Source organism: Salmo trutta, chromosome 22 (assembly GCF_901001165.1).
Source record: "Salmo trutta chromosome 22, fSalTru1.1, whole genome shotgun sequence".
NCBI lineage: Eukaryota > Metazoa > Chordata > Actinopteri > Salmoniformes > Salmonidae > Salmo > Salmo trutta.
The window spans coordinates 39,180,165-39,192,462 of NC_042978.1; the positions used below are offsets into that span (position 1 = coordinate 39,180,165).

A 12,298-nucleotide genomic window follows, 5' to 3' on the forward strand; every position below is an offset into this window, starting at 1 on the left:
TTTCCATTGATTCCATGTGTTTGATGTGTTTGGTACCTTTCCATTGATTCAATGTGTTTGATATGTTTGGTACCTTTCCATTGATTCAATGTGTTTGATGTGTTTGGTACCATTCCATTGACTCAATGTGTTTGATGTGTTTGGTACCATTCCATTGATTCCATGTGTTTGATGTGTTTGGTACCTTTCCATTGATTCCATGTGTTTGATGTGTTTGGTACCTTTCCATTGATTCCATGTTTGGTACCTTTCCATTGATTCCATGTGTTTGATGTGTTTGGTACCTTTCCATTGAATCCATGTGTTTGATGTGTTTGGTACCTTTCCATTGATTCCATGTGTTTGGTACGTTTCCATTGATTCCATGTGTTTGATGTGTTTGGTACCATTCCATTGATTCCATGTGTTTGATGTGTTTGGTACCTTTCCATTGATTCCATGTGTTTGATGTGTTTGGTACCTTTCCATTGATTCCATGTGTTTGATGTGTTTGGTACCTTTCCATTGATTCCATGTGTTTGATGTGTTTGGTACCTTTCCATTGATTCCATGTGTTTGATGTGTTTGGTACCTTTCCATTGATTCCATGTGTTTGGTACCTTTCCATTGATTCCATGTGTTTGGTACCATCCTATTGATTCCATTCCAGCCATTACAATGAGCCCGTCCTCCTGTAGCTCCTCCCACCACCCTCCTCTGACACACACGGCACAGTAGAACCCGATCCTCATCATTCAGTATGCGTGGAACAGAGCAAAGTGAAAGGAAACATTCACAACCAAGACATCAAGACATTTCTCAAACACAAAGTCACCTTGTGCCCCGCCCCCCCAGCAAAGCAACAGAACCCCCCTATCATTACCTAACAGTAGCCCCGTGTCAGAGCCTTAACCATAACCCCTTGTCTAAGCACAGTGCAGAGTCCACCCTCTCTGGTGGAGATACCCACATGCCCCAGCTCTCCCCTCCCCTCCCCTTATCTTTCCCCCTCTCCCCTTATCCTTCCCCCTCTCCCCTTATCCTTCCTCCCCTCCCCTTATCCTTCCCCCTCCCCCCTTATCCTTCCCCCTCTCCCCTTATCCTTCCTCCCCTCCCCTTATCTTTCCCCCTCTCCCCTTATCCTTCCTCCCCTCCCCTTATCTTTCCCCCTCTCCCCTTATCTTTCCCCCTCTCCCCTTATCCTTCCTCCCCTCCCCTTATCCTTCCTCCCCTCCCCTTATCCTTCCCCCTCTCCCCTTATCCTTCCCCCTCTCCCCTTATCCTTCCCCCTCTCCCCTTATCCTTCCCCCTCCCCTTATCCTTCCTCCCCTCCCCTTATCCTTCCCCCTCTCCCCTTATCCTTCCCCCTCCCCTTATCCTTCCTCCCCTCCCCTTATCCTTCCTCCCCTCCCCTTATCCTTCCCCCTCCCCCCTTATCCTTCCTCCCCTCCCCTTATCCTTCCTCCCCTCCCCTTATCCTTCCCCCTCTCCCCTTATCCTTCCCCCTCTCCCCTTATCCTTCCTCCCCTCCCCTTATCCTTCCCCCTCTCCCCTTATCCTTCCCCCTCTCCCCTTATCCTTCCTCCCCTCCCCTTATCCTTCCCCCTCTCCCCTTATCCTTCCCCCTCCCCCCTTATCCTTCCTCCCCTCCCCTTATCCTTCCCCCTCTCCCCTTATCCTTCCCCCTCTCCCCTTATCCTTCCCCCTCCCCCCTTATCCTTCCTCCCCTCCCCTTATCCTTCGCCCTCCTCCCTTATTCTTCCCCCTCTCCTTACCAGGTGTGAGCGACGGTGAAGCGCCGACGGTGGCGGATCCCCCCCTTGTTGACCATGAGCTTGCGGAAGAAGCGCGGGGAACTGCGGGGGGACAGTTTGGGCGACATGGCGCCCCTCTTCCCCCCCTGGCCAGTGTTCAGCTCCAGGTGCATGTGTTCTTTAAAGGTGCGGATGCATCCGGAGTCAGCGTCTGGGGCACTCAGCTCGTTGGACGACATGCTGATGGACGGACGGGGAGATGCAGTGGAATCTTTCAGATGGACCCCTCTCGATTTCGAGATTTCTCTGTCCTTTCTTTCGTTATTTATTTTGCTGTCTCTCGCAGAGGCTATGCCATGCATAGGCAGGCAGAGCTGAGGGCTGGAGGGAAGCAGAGGAATTGAGGCTAATACACTAACACACAAATTCCTGCTTCCACAGTGTGCGTGGCTTTGCCTCCGCTCTCGCTCGCTCTCTGTCTGTCTGTCTGTCTCTCTCTCTGTCTCTCTCTCTCTCCTCAGCTTCAGAGATTAGCAACCTGCAGAGTCAGAGTCCTCTTTCCCTCTATTTTTCTTCTCTCTCTCTCTCTCTCTTTCTCTCTCTCTTGCTCTCCAGTCTTCCTCAGAAGGAAAGGCAGCACAGTTCTCTCTCTCTCTCCCTCTCGCTCTCTCTCCAGTCAGTCTTCCTCAGAGGGCAACTAGTCCTTCTTCTCCAGTCCTGTTCATTAGACACTGGTAGAGGAGTCTTGGTCACAGCAGGGTCATCCTTCCTTCCAGAAAGAAGAATACTGCTCCTGTGCTCTTTACTGTTCTCCCCCCACCTCTCTCTCACTCTTTCTCTTTCACTCTCTCGCTGTCACTCTCACTCTCTCTGTCTCCTGTGGGTCTGCCTGTCGGTGCGTGTCTATAAAGTGCACACCCCAGCAGCCCTCCCTCTCTCCCTCTATCCCTCCCTCTCTGCCTCTCTCCCTCCCTCCCAGCCTCCCTCTCTGCCTGCCTGCCTGCCTCCCTCCCTCCACACTCACAGTCCATTCAGTGTAGAGATCTGCTCTGCTCTTTGCCTCTAATCAACGGCTACCCTCCTCCTGGAGAGGCAGACTCCCTCCTCGTCTATCTGACAGCTACTGTAGTCCATGGCTAGATCCCCCTCACCGCACCAACACACTTACACTCTCTCACCCGCACACAGAGAAGGACAGCGGTTTGAGAGGCTATCCGCTCAGCTGGGAGACAGAGGCACATGCTCCACTGTTCATTCAGAATAAACATGAGGGGCTCAGTGTAAGCATGCAACCCACACCAGGCCACGCCCCCCTGAGCTCTTATTGGCTACTGGTTATTTTGAGGACAGGCAGGCAGACGCAGGGGCAGGTTGCCATGTTTCTTGGTGATGTGGCTGAATTATGATGATCATAATAACGTGACCTTTTGCAGCTCGGAGCAGATCGAGTCCAGAGACAGATTTTTTTATAGAAAAAAAGAAACGGATAGGATTCTGTTTCAACCCCCTCTAGTAACAAACTGCCTAGCCTAGTCTGCATAGTGACACATTGACACAGTGCATGAAGGACACACACACACACACACACACACACACACACTCAGAGAACATTCCATCACAATCTATGTATGTCATTGACAATTAGACAGCCATGTAATCATAATTACAGTAGTGTGGAGGAGACTAAAGCTCATCTAACCATGACATTACCCCCTACAGAGACCAGACTACTGAGGGAGAGAAAGAGAGAAAGGAGAGAGGAGAGAGACAGAGAGAGAGAAAGAGAGAGCAAGAGAGGGGAGAGAGAGAGACAGAGAGAGAGAGCAAGAGAGGGGAGAGAGAAAGAGGAGAGGAGAGAGAGACAGAAAAAGAGAACAAGACAGGGGAGAGAGAGAGCAAGAGAGAGAGAGAGAGCAAGAGAGAGAGAGAGAGCAAGAGAGAGAGAGAGAGCAAGAGAGGGGGGAGAGAGCAAGAGGGGGAGAGAGAGCGAGAGATCAAGAGAGGGGGGAGAGAGCAAGAGAGGGGGGAGAGAGCAAGAGAGGGGAGAGAGAGCGAGAGAGAGCAAGAGAGTGAGAATACTAGTGATTTAATAGGATTTCTATGTGTGGAACCATAGAATGAGGAATTAGAATACTAGTGATTTAATAGGATTTCTATGTGTGGAAGCACCAGAGAGATAGATACAGTTGTTGTATCACTATGGTGGTCCCACCACACAGTCCCAGTCCAAAGTGTTACACTCAGTCTTAAACACCTCTATTGCTGTGTCCTCCTGTTGAGCAAAAGCTATGGGAGATCATAACCCCTAGTGGTGTTGTTATATCTCTGTGTTCAATCACATTTCTCTCACCTTCCCTCTTCTCTCCACCATCCTCTCCCCTCCCTGTTCTTCTCCTGTTGTCTGAAAGCTATGGAAGGCCAAACACCATAACCCTTAGTTTCACCTCTCTGTTTGAAGAGTTTTATTCCAAAACGCTATATATCCATTTGACATTTTGGTAAATTCTCTTTTATTGTTTAAAGAAATTATAGAAGAGATTGGTGTGTTTTCTAACCATCTAATCATCTACAGTGCCTTGCGAAAGTATTCACCCCCCTTGGTATTTTTCCTATTTTGTTGTCTTGCAACCTGGAACTAAAATATATTTTTGGGGGGTTTGTATCATTTGATTTACACAACATGCCTACCACTTTGAAGATGCAAAATATTTTTTATTGTGAAACAAACAAGAAATAAGACAAAAAAACTGAAAACTTGAGCGTGCATAACTATTCACCCCCCCAAAGTCAACACTTTGTAGAGCCACCTTACGCAGCAATTACAGCTGCAAGTCTCTTGGGGTATGCCTCTATAAGCTTGGCACATCTAGCCACTGGGATTTTTGCCCATTCTTCAAGGCAAAACTGCTCCAGCTCCTTCGAGTTGGATTGGTTCCGCTGGTGTACAGCAATCTTTAAGTCATGCCACAGATTCTCAATTGGATTAAAGTCTGGGCTTTGACTAGGCCATTCCAAGACATTTAAATGTTTCCCCATAAACCACTTGAGTGTTGCTTTAGCAGTATGCTTAGGGTCATTGTCCTGCTGGAAGGTGAACCTCCGTCTCAGTCTCAAATCTCTGGAAGACTGAAACAGGATTCCCTAAAGAATTTCCCTGCATTTAGCGCCATCCATCATTCCTTCAATTCTGACCAGTTTCCCAGTCCCTGCCGATGAAATACATCCCCACAGCATGACGCTGCCACCGCCATACTTCACTGTGGGGATGTTGTTCTCAGGGTGATGAGAGGTGTTGGGTTTGTGCCAGACATAGCGTTTTCCTTTATGGCCAAAAAGCAACATTTTTGTCTCATCTGACCAGAGTACATTCTTCCATATGTTTGGAAGATGGTCCAGTGTGGCTCAGTTGGTAGAGCATGGTGTTTGCAACGCCAGGATTGTGGGTTTGATTCCCACGGGGGACCAGTACGGGGAAAAAAATGTATGAAATGTATGCACCCCTTGACAGAGGGGGGTGACTGGTAGACGTGTGTCTTAGAGTTTCTCTTTATGATTAAATAACATTTACTTTCGACGTTGTATGCATTAATGCAAGTGAAAACAGAGTGGGATCGTAACCGTCCTGTCGGTAAAACTGATTAGCTAGCTCTTTCTTCTTTTTTTATTTTTACAAATAATAATTCCTCGTTTTGGTTATCCAGTTGATCAGACGTTTCTGATCAACTGATCGTTTCTGATCAAATGTTTAAAAAGCTCCACTTTTTAAACATGGGCCAGCCCAGGTCTATGTAGATAACATTTTTTTATTATAATTAAATATTAACTTAAGAGCGTCTGCTAAATGACTAAAATGTAAATGTAAAAATGAGTCTCCCACATGCCTTTTGGCTTATTTTTTCTTTAATAACCAATGGCTTTTTTCTGGCCACTCTTCCGTAAAACCCAGCTCTGTGGAGTGTACGGCTTAAAGTGGTCCTATGGACATATACTTCAATCTCAGCTGTGGAACTTTGCAACTCCTTCAGGGTTATCTTTGGTCTCTTTGTTGCCTCTCTGATTAATGCCCTGCTTGCCTGGTCTGTGAGTTTTGGTGGGCGGCCCTCTCTTGGCAGGTTTATTGTGGTGCCATATTCTTTCCATTTTTTAATAATAGATTTAATGGTGCTCCATGGGATGTTCAAAGTCTCTGATATTTTTTTATAACCCAACCCTGATTGGTACTTCTCCACAACTTTGTCCCTGACCTGTTAGAAGAGCTCCTTGGTCTTCATGGTGCCACTTGCTTGGTGGTGCCCCTTGCTTAGTGGTGTTACAGACTCTGGGGCCTTTCAGAACAGGTGTATATATACTGAGATCATGAGACACTTAGATTGCACACAGGTGGACTTTATTTAATTAATTATGTGACTTCTGAAGGTATTTGGTTGCACCAGATCTTATTTAGGGGCTTCATAGCAAAGGGAGTGAATACATATGCACGCACCACTTTTCCGTTTTTAATTTTTTAACATTTTTTAAAACAAGTTATTTTTTTCATTTCACTTCACCAATTTGGACTATTTTGTGTATGTCCATTACATGAAATCCAAATAAAAATCTATTTAAATTACAGGTTGTAATGCAACAAAATAGGAAAAACGCCAAGGGGGTGAATACTTTTGCAAGGCACTATAATCATCACTTTCTGGTTTCATTTCTTAGACACAAATAATCATGTTTTTTTGCTAAATGCTATATAACCGCCTCACTCTCAGAGAAATAAGTAGTATTGCTAGGTTTTACACAGTCAAATGTAAAAAAAACAACAACAAAAAACATTTTGTTTAAAGAAATGTACAAATGATACACTTGTGGCACTAAAATGCAATCTGTATGTAAAAAAGTTACATTTGACATTTTAGTCATTTAGCAGAGGATCTTATCTAGAGTGACTGTAAGATAGGGATATGTGTGTAGGGAAGTATATGTGTAGGGAAGTATTTAAACACTTGCTTAGGTCCAACCTCTGATCTTTCCAAGCATTTTTTATATGCTAAAACAGGATAAAAATGGAAAGAAAAATAAGAAGGTGAGGCAACCACATATCACAGTCAAATAAACTGGATAGGAACATTCCATTCAAGCTAAACAATGGCAATATAGCTTTTTGCAACACCCATTTTAATACACATCTAAAATCTCTGAATTCAATATTACAGTAACATTTTACAGTAGGGGGAAGCAGGCAGGGGAAGCTTTAGTGAGAGGCTGGGGGCTAGCGAGACTGGGGGATGAGGGGGAAAGGCAATGGGAGGCTAAGTGAGATGCTGGGGAAAAGGGTGAGGAGGCAAGGGTCTCAGAAAGGAGGCAGGGACGAAGGGGCTGAGGAGAGAGGCAGGGGGCTGAGGAGAGGCAGGGGGCTGAGGAGAGAGGCAGGGGGCTGAGGAGAGGCAGGGGGCTGAGGAGAGGCAGGGGGCTGAGGAGAGGCAGGGGGCTGAGGAGAGAGGCAGGGGGCTGAGGAGAGAGGCAGGGGGCTGAGGAGAGGCAGGGGGCTGAGGAGAGAGGCAGGGGGCTGAGGAGAGAGGCAGGGGGCTGAGGAGAGGCAGGGGGCTGAGGAGAGGCAGGGGGCTGAGGAGAGAGGCAGGGGGTTGAGGAGAGGGGCAGGGGGCTGAGGAGAGAGGCAGGGGGCTGAGGAGAGGCAGGGGGCTGAGGAGAGGCAGGGGGCTGAGGAGAGGCAGGGGGCTGAGGAGAGAGGCAGGGGGCTGAGGAGAGGCAGGGGGCTGAGGAGAGAGGCAGGGGGCTGAGGAGAGAGGCAGGGGGCTGAGGAGAGAGGCAGGGGGCTGAGGAGAGGGGCAGGGGGCTGAGGAGAGAGGCAGGGGGCTGAGGAGAGGCAGGGGGCTGAGGAGAGGCAGGGGGCTGAGGAGAGGCAGGGGGCTGAGGAGAGGGCAGGGGGCTGAGGAGAGGGCAGGGGGGCTGAGGAGAGAGGCAGGGGGCTGAGGAGAGAGGCAGGGGGCTGAGGAGAGAGGCAGGGGGCTGAGGAGAGAGGCAGGGGGCTGAGGAGAGGGGCAGGGGGCTGAGGAGAGAGGCAGGGGGCTGAGGAGAGAGGCAGGGGGCTGAGGAGAGAGGCAGGGGGCTGAATGAGGGGAGGCTCAGTGAGAGGTCTGGATATTAGGGAGGTAGGAGGAGGGAGGCTGGGGAGGCATTAAAGGAGAGGTTGGGGGATAGCGAGGCTAGAGGTAGGGAGGCTTTAGTGAAGCTGAGGGATATGACATGAGGTCTTGTGTAACGCAGGGTCTTACATAAAGTCTCTCTCTCCCTTACAGATGAGTGAACACAGTGAAGGAAGACGCCTTGCTCCCCTGGTACAGATACAGCTCTTGCTGTAGAAACACCTAGCTGGCTGTCCATTCATAAAGGAGAGAGAGATAGAAAAAAGAGAAAGAGAGAGAGACAGATTGAGAGGGAGGGAGGGAGGGAGGGAGGGAGGGAGGGAGAAAGAAAGAAAGAAAGAAAGAAGGAAAGAAGGAAAGAAGGAAAGAAGGAAAGAAGGAAAGAAAGAAGGAAAGAAGGAAAGAAAGAAAGAAAGAAAGAAAGAAAGAAAGAAAGAAAGAAAGAAAGAAAGAAAGAAAGAAAGAAAGAAAGAAAGAAAGAAAGAGGAGGGAAAGCAGAATAGAGCCCGGGCTCAGAATAATCCCGCTCTCTGACGTTTTCTGGGAGCTCAGAGATTTTTAGGAGAGCGGACTGTAATTCCATTAAAATAACAACTCAGCTTTAAAGCCTTAAACTGAACCTGACAGATGTTCACCTAGCTTCAAAAACCATCTTTATTAGACTCCTAGGCACACACATAGTAACACACGCTCTAAAAGAACCTGTCACTAGACAAAATGGCTGTTGTAAGTGAGATAGATGAGCAACCTTGACAATGAACCAACCAGATTTACAGGAAGGTACAGTAACAACTCTAAGTACAGTGTTATGCAATTACAATACTGGCACTGTTGAAAGAACGATCACGTTATCATACATAATGGGGCGAATTCCTGTGCTCAAACAATATAGACAGAATTGTCTCTTTGCCTCCTGAGTGGCGCAGCAGTCTAAGGTGGTGCACAATTGGCCCAGCGTAGTTCGGGTTAGGGGAGGGTTTGGCTGGCTGGGATGTCCTTGTCCCATCGTACTATAGTGACTCCTGTGGCAGGCCGGGCGCATGCATGCTGATACGGTCGCCAGGTGTACGTGCTTCCTCCGACACATTGCTGTGGCTGGCTTCCACGTTAAGTGAGCATTGTGTCAAGAAGCAGTGCATCTTGGCAGGGTCGTGTTTCGGAGGACGCATGGCTCTCGACCCTCGCCTCTCCGGAGTCTGTACGGGAGTTGCAGCGATGAGACAAGACTAACTACCAATTGGATACCATGAAATTGGGGAGAAAAAGAGGTAAAAAGTACCTTGGGAAGAGCCAATGTTGTCTGTATGTAGAAAGTCACCTTGTCGTTTGTGATGATGTCATCTTGATTAGTGTACATCTTGATGACATCTAAGTGTCATCTTGATTAGAGCGTCATTGTCATCACCATCATCTCCCTTCCCTCTGCACTCCTCTCCACCATCATCTCCCTTCCCTCTCCACTCCTCTCCACCATCATCTCCCCTCCATCTCCACTCCTCTCCACCATCCTCTCCACCATCATCTCCCTTCCCTCTCCACTCCACCATCATCTCCCTTCCCTCTCCACTCCTCTCCACCATCATCTCCCCTCCATCTCCACTCCTCTCCACCATCCTCTCCACCATCATCTCCCCTCCATCTCCACTCCTCTCCACCATCCTCTCCACCATCATCTCCCCTCCATCTCCACTCCTCTCCACCATCCTCTCCACCATCATCTCCCCTCCATCTCCACTCCTCTCCACCATCCTCTCCACCATCATCTCCACTCCTCTCCACCATCCTCTCCACCATCATCTCCCCTCCTCTCCACCATCATCTCCCTTCCCTCTCCACTCCTCTCCACCATCATCTCCCCTCCATCTCCTCTCCTCTCCACCATCATTTCTCCTTTCCTCTCCACCATCCTCTCCCCTCCCCAATCTTCTCCCCTACCTCTCCTCTTCAACATCCTCTTCGTCTCCACCACCCTCTCCCCTTTCTCTCCTCCATTCCCCTCTCTCCCGTCTCTCCTCTCTAAGCACTTCCAGGTCAGGTGGAGGAGTATGTCAACCACTCTATCACACACACACACACACACACACACACACACACACACACACACACACACACACACACACACACACACACACACACACACACACAGAAAAATCTCAGAGGATGTTGCTAGATGACCAAACACACACACACGCACAGACACATGCAGAGACACATACTCAAAAGGGGCAAGTTTAATTTTCTTAGCCATGGATTAGAGACGCCCACCCAGACCAAAGTGGATTGAAACGGACAGTGGTGTGTCACATTGTACTGCTACAGCACAAAGTACATCCAGCAGAGACACATATTCATCTCATTGGTGTCAGTGGTGCCAAAGCCCTGTCTAATGGTGGATGGCATCAGAGGATGTCTGCTAAGGAGTCAGCCATTACAAGGAGACAAAACACAAAGATAATTCCTTCCCAGAGAGATTGTATTGGAGTAGGCTGTGAAACACAGACACAAGCTTCGTCCCAGCTCTAACAGACATGCACGCTTGCACACACACAAACACTTAAAACTTAAAGAGTGCAGTCTTCGTTAGTGACGCACAAAAACAACAGAGTGATCCTCTAATAGCTGACCCATTAAGGCCTGCTGGATTTCCAACTGGGAGTACACGTCTACACTAACACACATCCATTATTTCTCTGCAACACACACGCACCCCCTGCAACACACACGCACCCCTGCAACACACACGCACCCCCTGCAACACACACGCACCTCCTGCAACACACACGCACCCCCTGCAACACACACGCACACACCAGAGGTCGACCGATTATGATTTTCCAACGCCGATACCGATTAATCAGCCATTTTTTTAATTTATTTGTAATAATGACAATTACAACAATACTGAATGAACACTTATTTTAACTTAATATAATACATCAATAAAATCAATTTAGCCTCAAATAAATAATGAAACATGTTACATTTTATTTAAATAATGCAAAAACAATGTGTTGGAGAAGAAAGTAAAAGTGCAATATGTGCCATGTAAAAAAGCTAACGTTTAAGTTCCTTGCTCAGAACATGAGAACATATGAAAGCTGGTGGTTCCTTTTAACATGAGTCTTCAATATTCCCAGGTAAGATGTTTTAGGTTGTAGTTATTATAGGAATTATAGGACTATTTCTCTCTATACGATTTGTATTTCATATACCTTTGACTATTGGATGTTCTTATAGGCACTTTAGTATTGCCAGTGTAACAGTATAGCTTCAGTCCCTCTCCTCGCTCCTACCTGGGCTCGAACCAGGAACACATCGACAACAGCCACCCTCGAAGCAGCGTTACCCATGTAGAGGAAGGGAAAAAACTACTCCAAGTCTCAGAGCGAGTGACGTTTGAAACGCTATTAGCGCGCACCCGGCTAACTAGCTAGCCATTTCACATCGGTTACACCAGCCTAATCTCGGGAGTTGATAGGCTTGAAGTCATAAACAGCGCAATGCATTGCGAAGGGCTGCTGGCAAAACGCACGAAAGTGCTGTTTGAATGAATGCTTACGAGCCTGCTGGTGCCTACCACCGCTCAGTCAGACTGTTCTATCAAATCATAGACTTAATTATAAAATAATAACACACAGAAACACGAGACTTATGTCATTAATATGGTCGAATCCGGAAACTATCAAAACAAAACGTTATTCCTGTTACATTGCACAACCTTCAGTGTTATGTCATAATTACGTAAAATTCTGACAAATTACCCAAAGTGTTGCATATACCCTGACTCTGCGTGCAATGAACGCAAAATGACACAATTTCACCTGGTTAATATTGCCTGCTAACCTGGATTTCATTTAGCTAAATATGCAGTTTTAAAAATATATACTTCTGTGTATTGATTTTAAGAAAGGCATTGATGTTTATGGTTAGGTACAGTCGTGCAATGATTGTGCTTTTTTCACAAATGCGCTTTTGTTAAATCATCCCCGTTTGGCGAAGTCGGCTGTCTTTGTTAGGAAGAAATAGTCTTCACACAGTTCGCAACGAGCCAGGCGGCCCAAACTGCTGCATATACCCTGACTCTGTTTGCAAGAGAAGTGACACATTTCATGTTAGCAGGCAATATTAACTAAATATGCAGGTTTAAAAATATATACTTGTGTATTGATTTTAAGAAAGGCATTGATGTTTATGGTTGGAGCAACGTGTATCTAAGCGATTATATGCAACGCAGGACAGGCTAGATAAACTAGTAATATCATCAACCATGTGTAGTTAACTAGTGATTATGATTGATTGTTTTTTATAAGATAAGTTTAATGCTAGCTAGCAACTTACCTTAGCTTCTTACTGCATTCGCGTAACCTCGTGGAGTGCAATGTAAAGCAGGTGGTTAGAGCGTTGGACTAGTTAACC

General features: G+C 47.2%; 1 protein-coding gene across 4 annotated transcripts in view; it reads right to left on the reverse strand.

Annotated features, from left to right (window-relative positions):
• pde4ba (phosphodiesterase 4B, cAMP-specific a) overlaps positions 1–12,298 on the reverse strand; it is a 338,452-nt gene that overhangs the window by 209,012 nt on the left and 117,142 nt on the right. The window contains exon 1 of one of the 4 annotated variants that reach the window (XM_029707943.1): positions 1,755–2,652. The exons of 2 other annotated variants lie outside the window; for them this stretch is intronic. In XM_029707943.1, coding sequence (XP_029563803.1) covers positions 1,755–2,095 — 341 coding nt within the window. In that variant the 5' untranslated portion in view covers positions 2,096–2,652. Of the gene's footprint in view, positions 1–1,754; positions 2,660–12,298 lie in introns of those variants that run through there. One more of the 4 variants, XM_029707947.1, reaches the window with a different exon arrangement.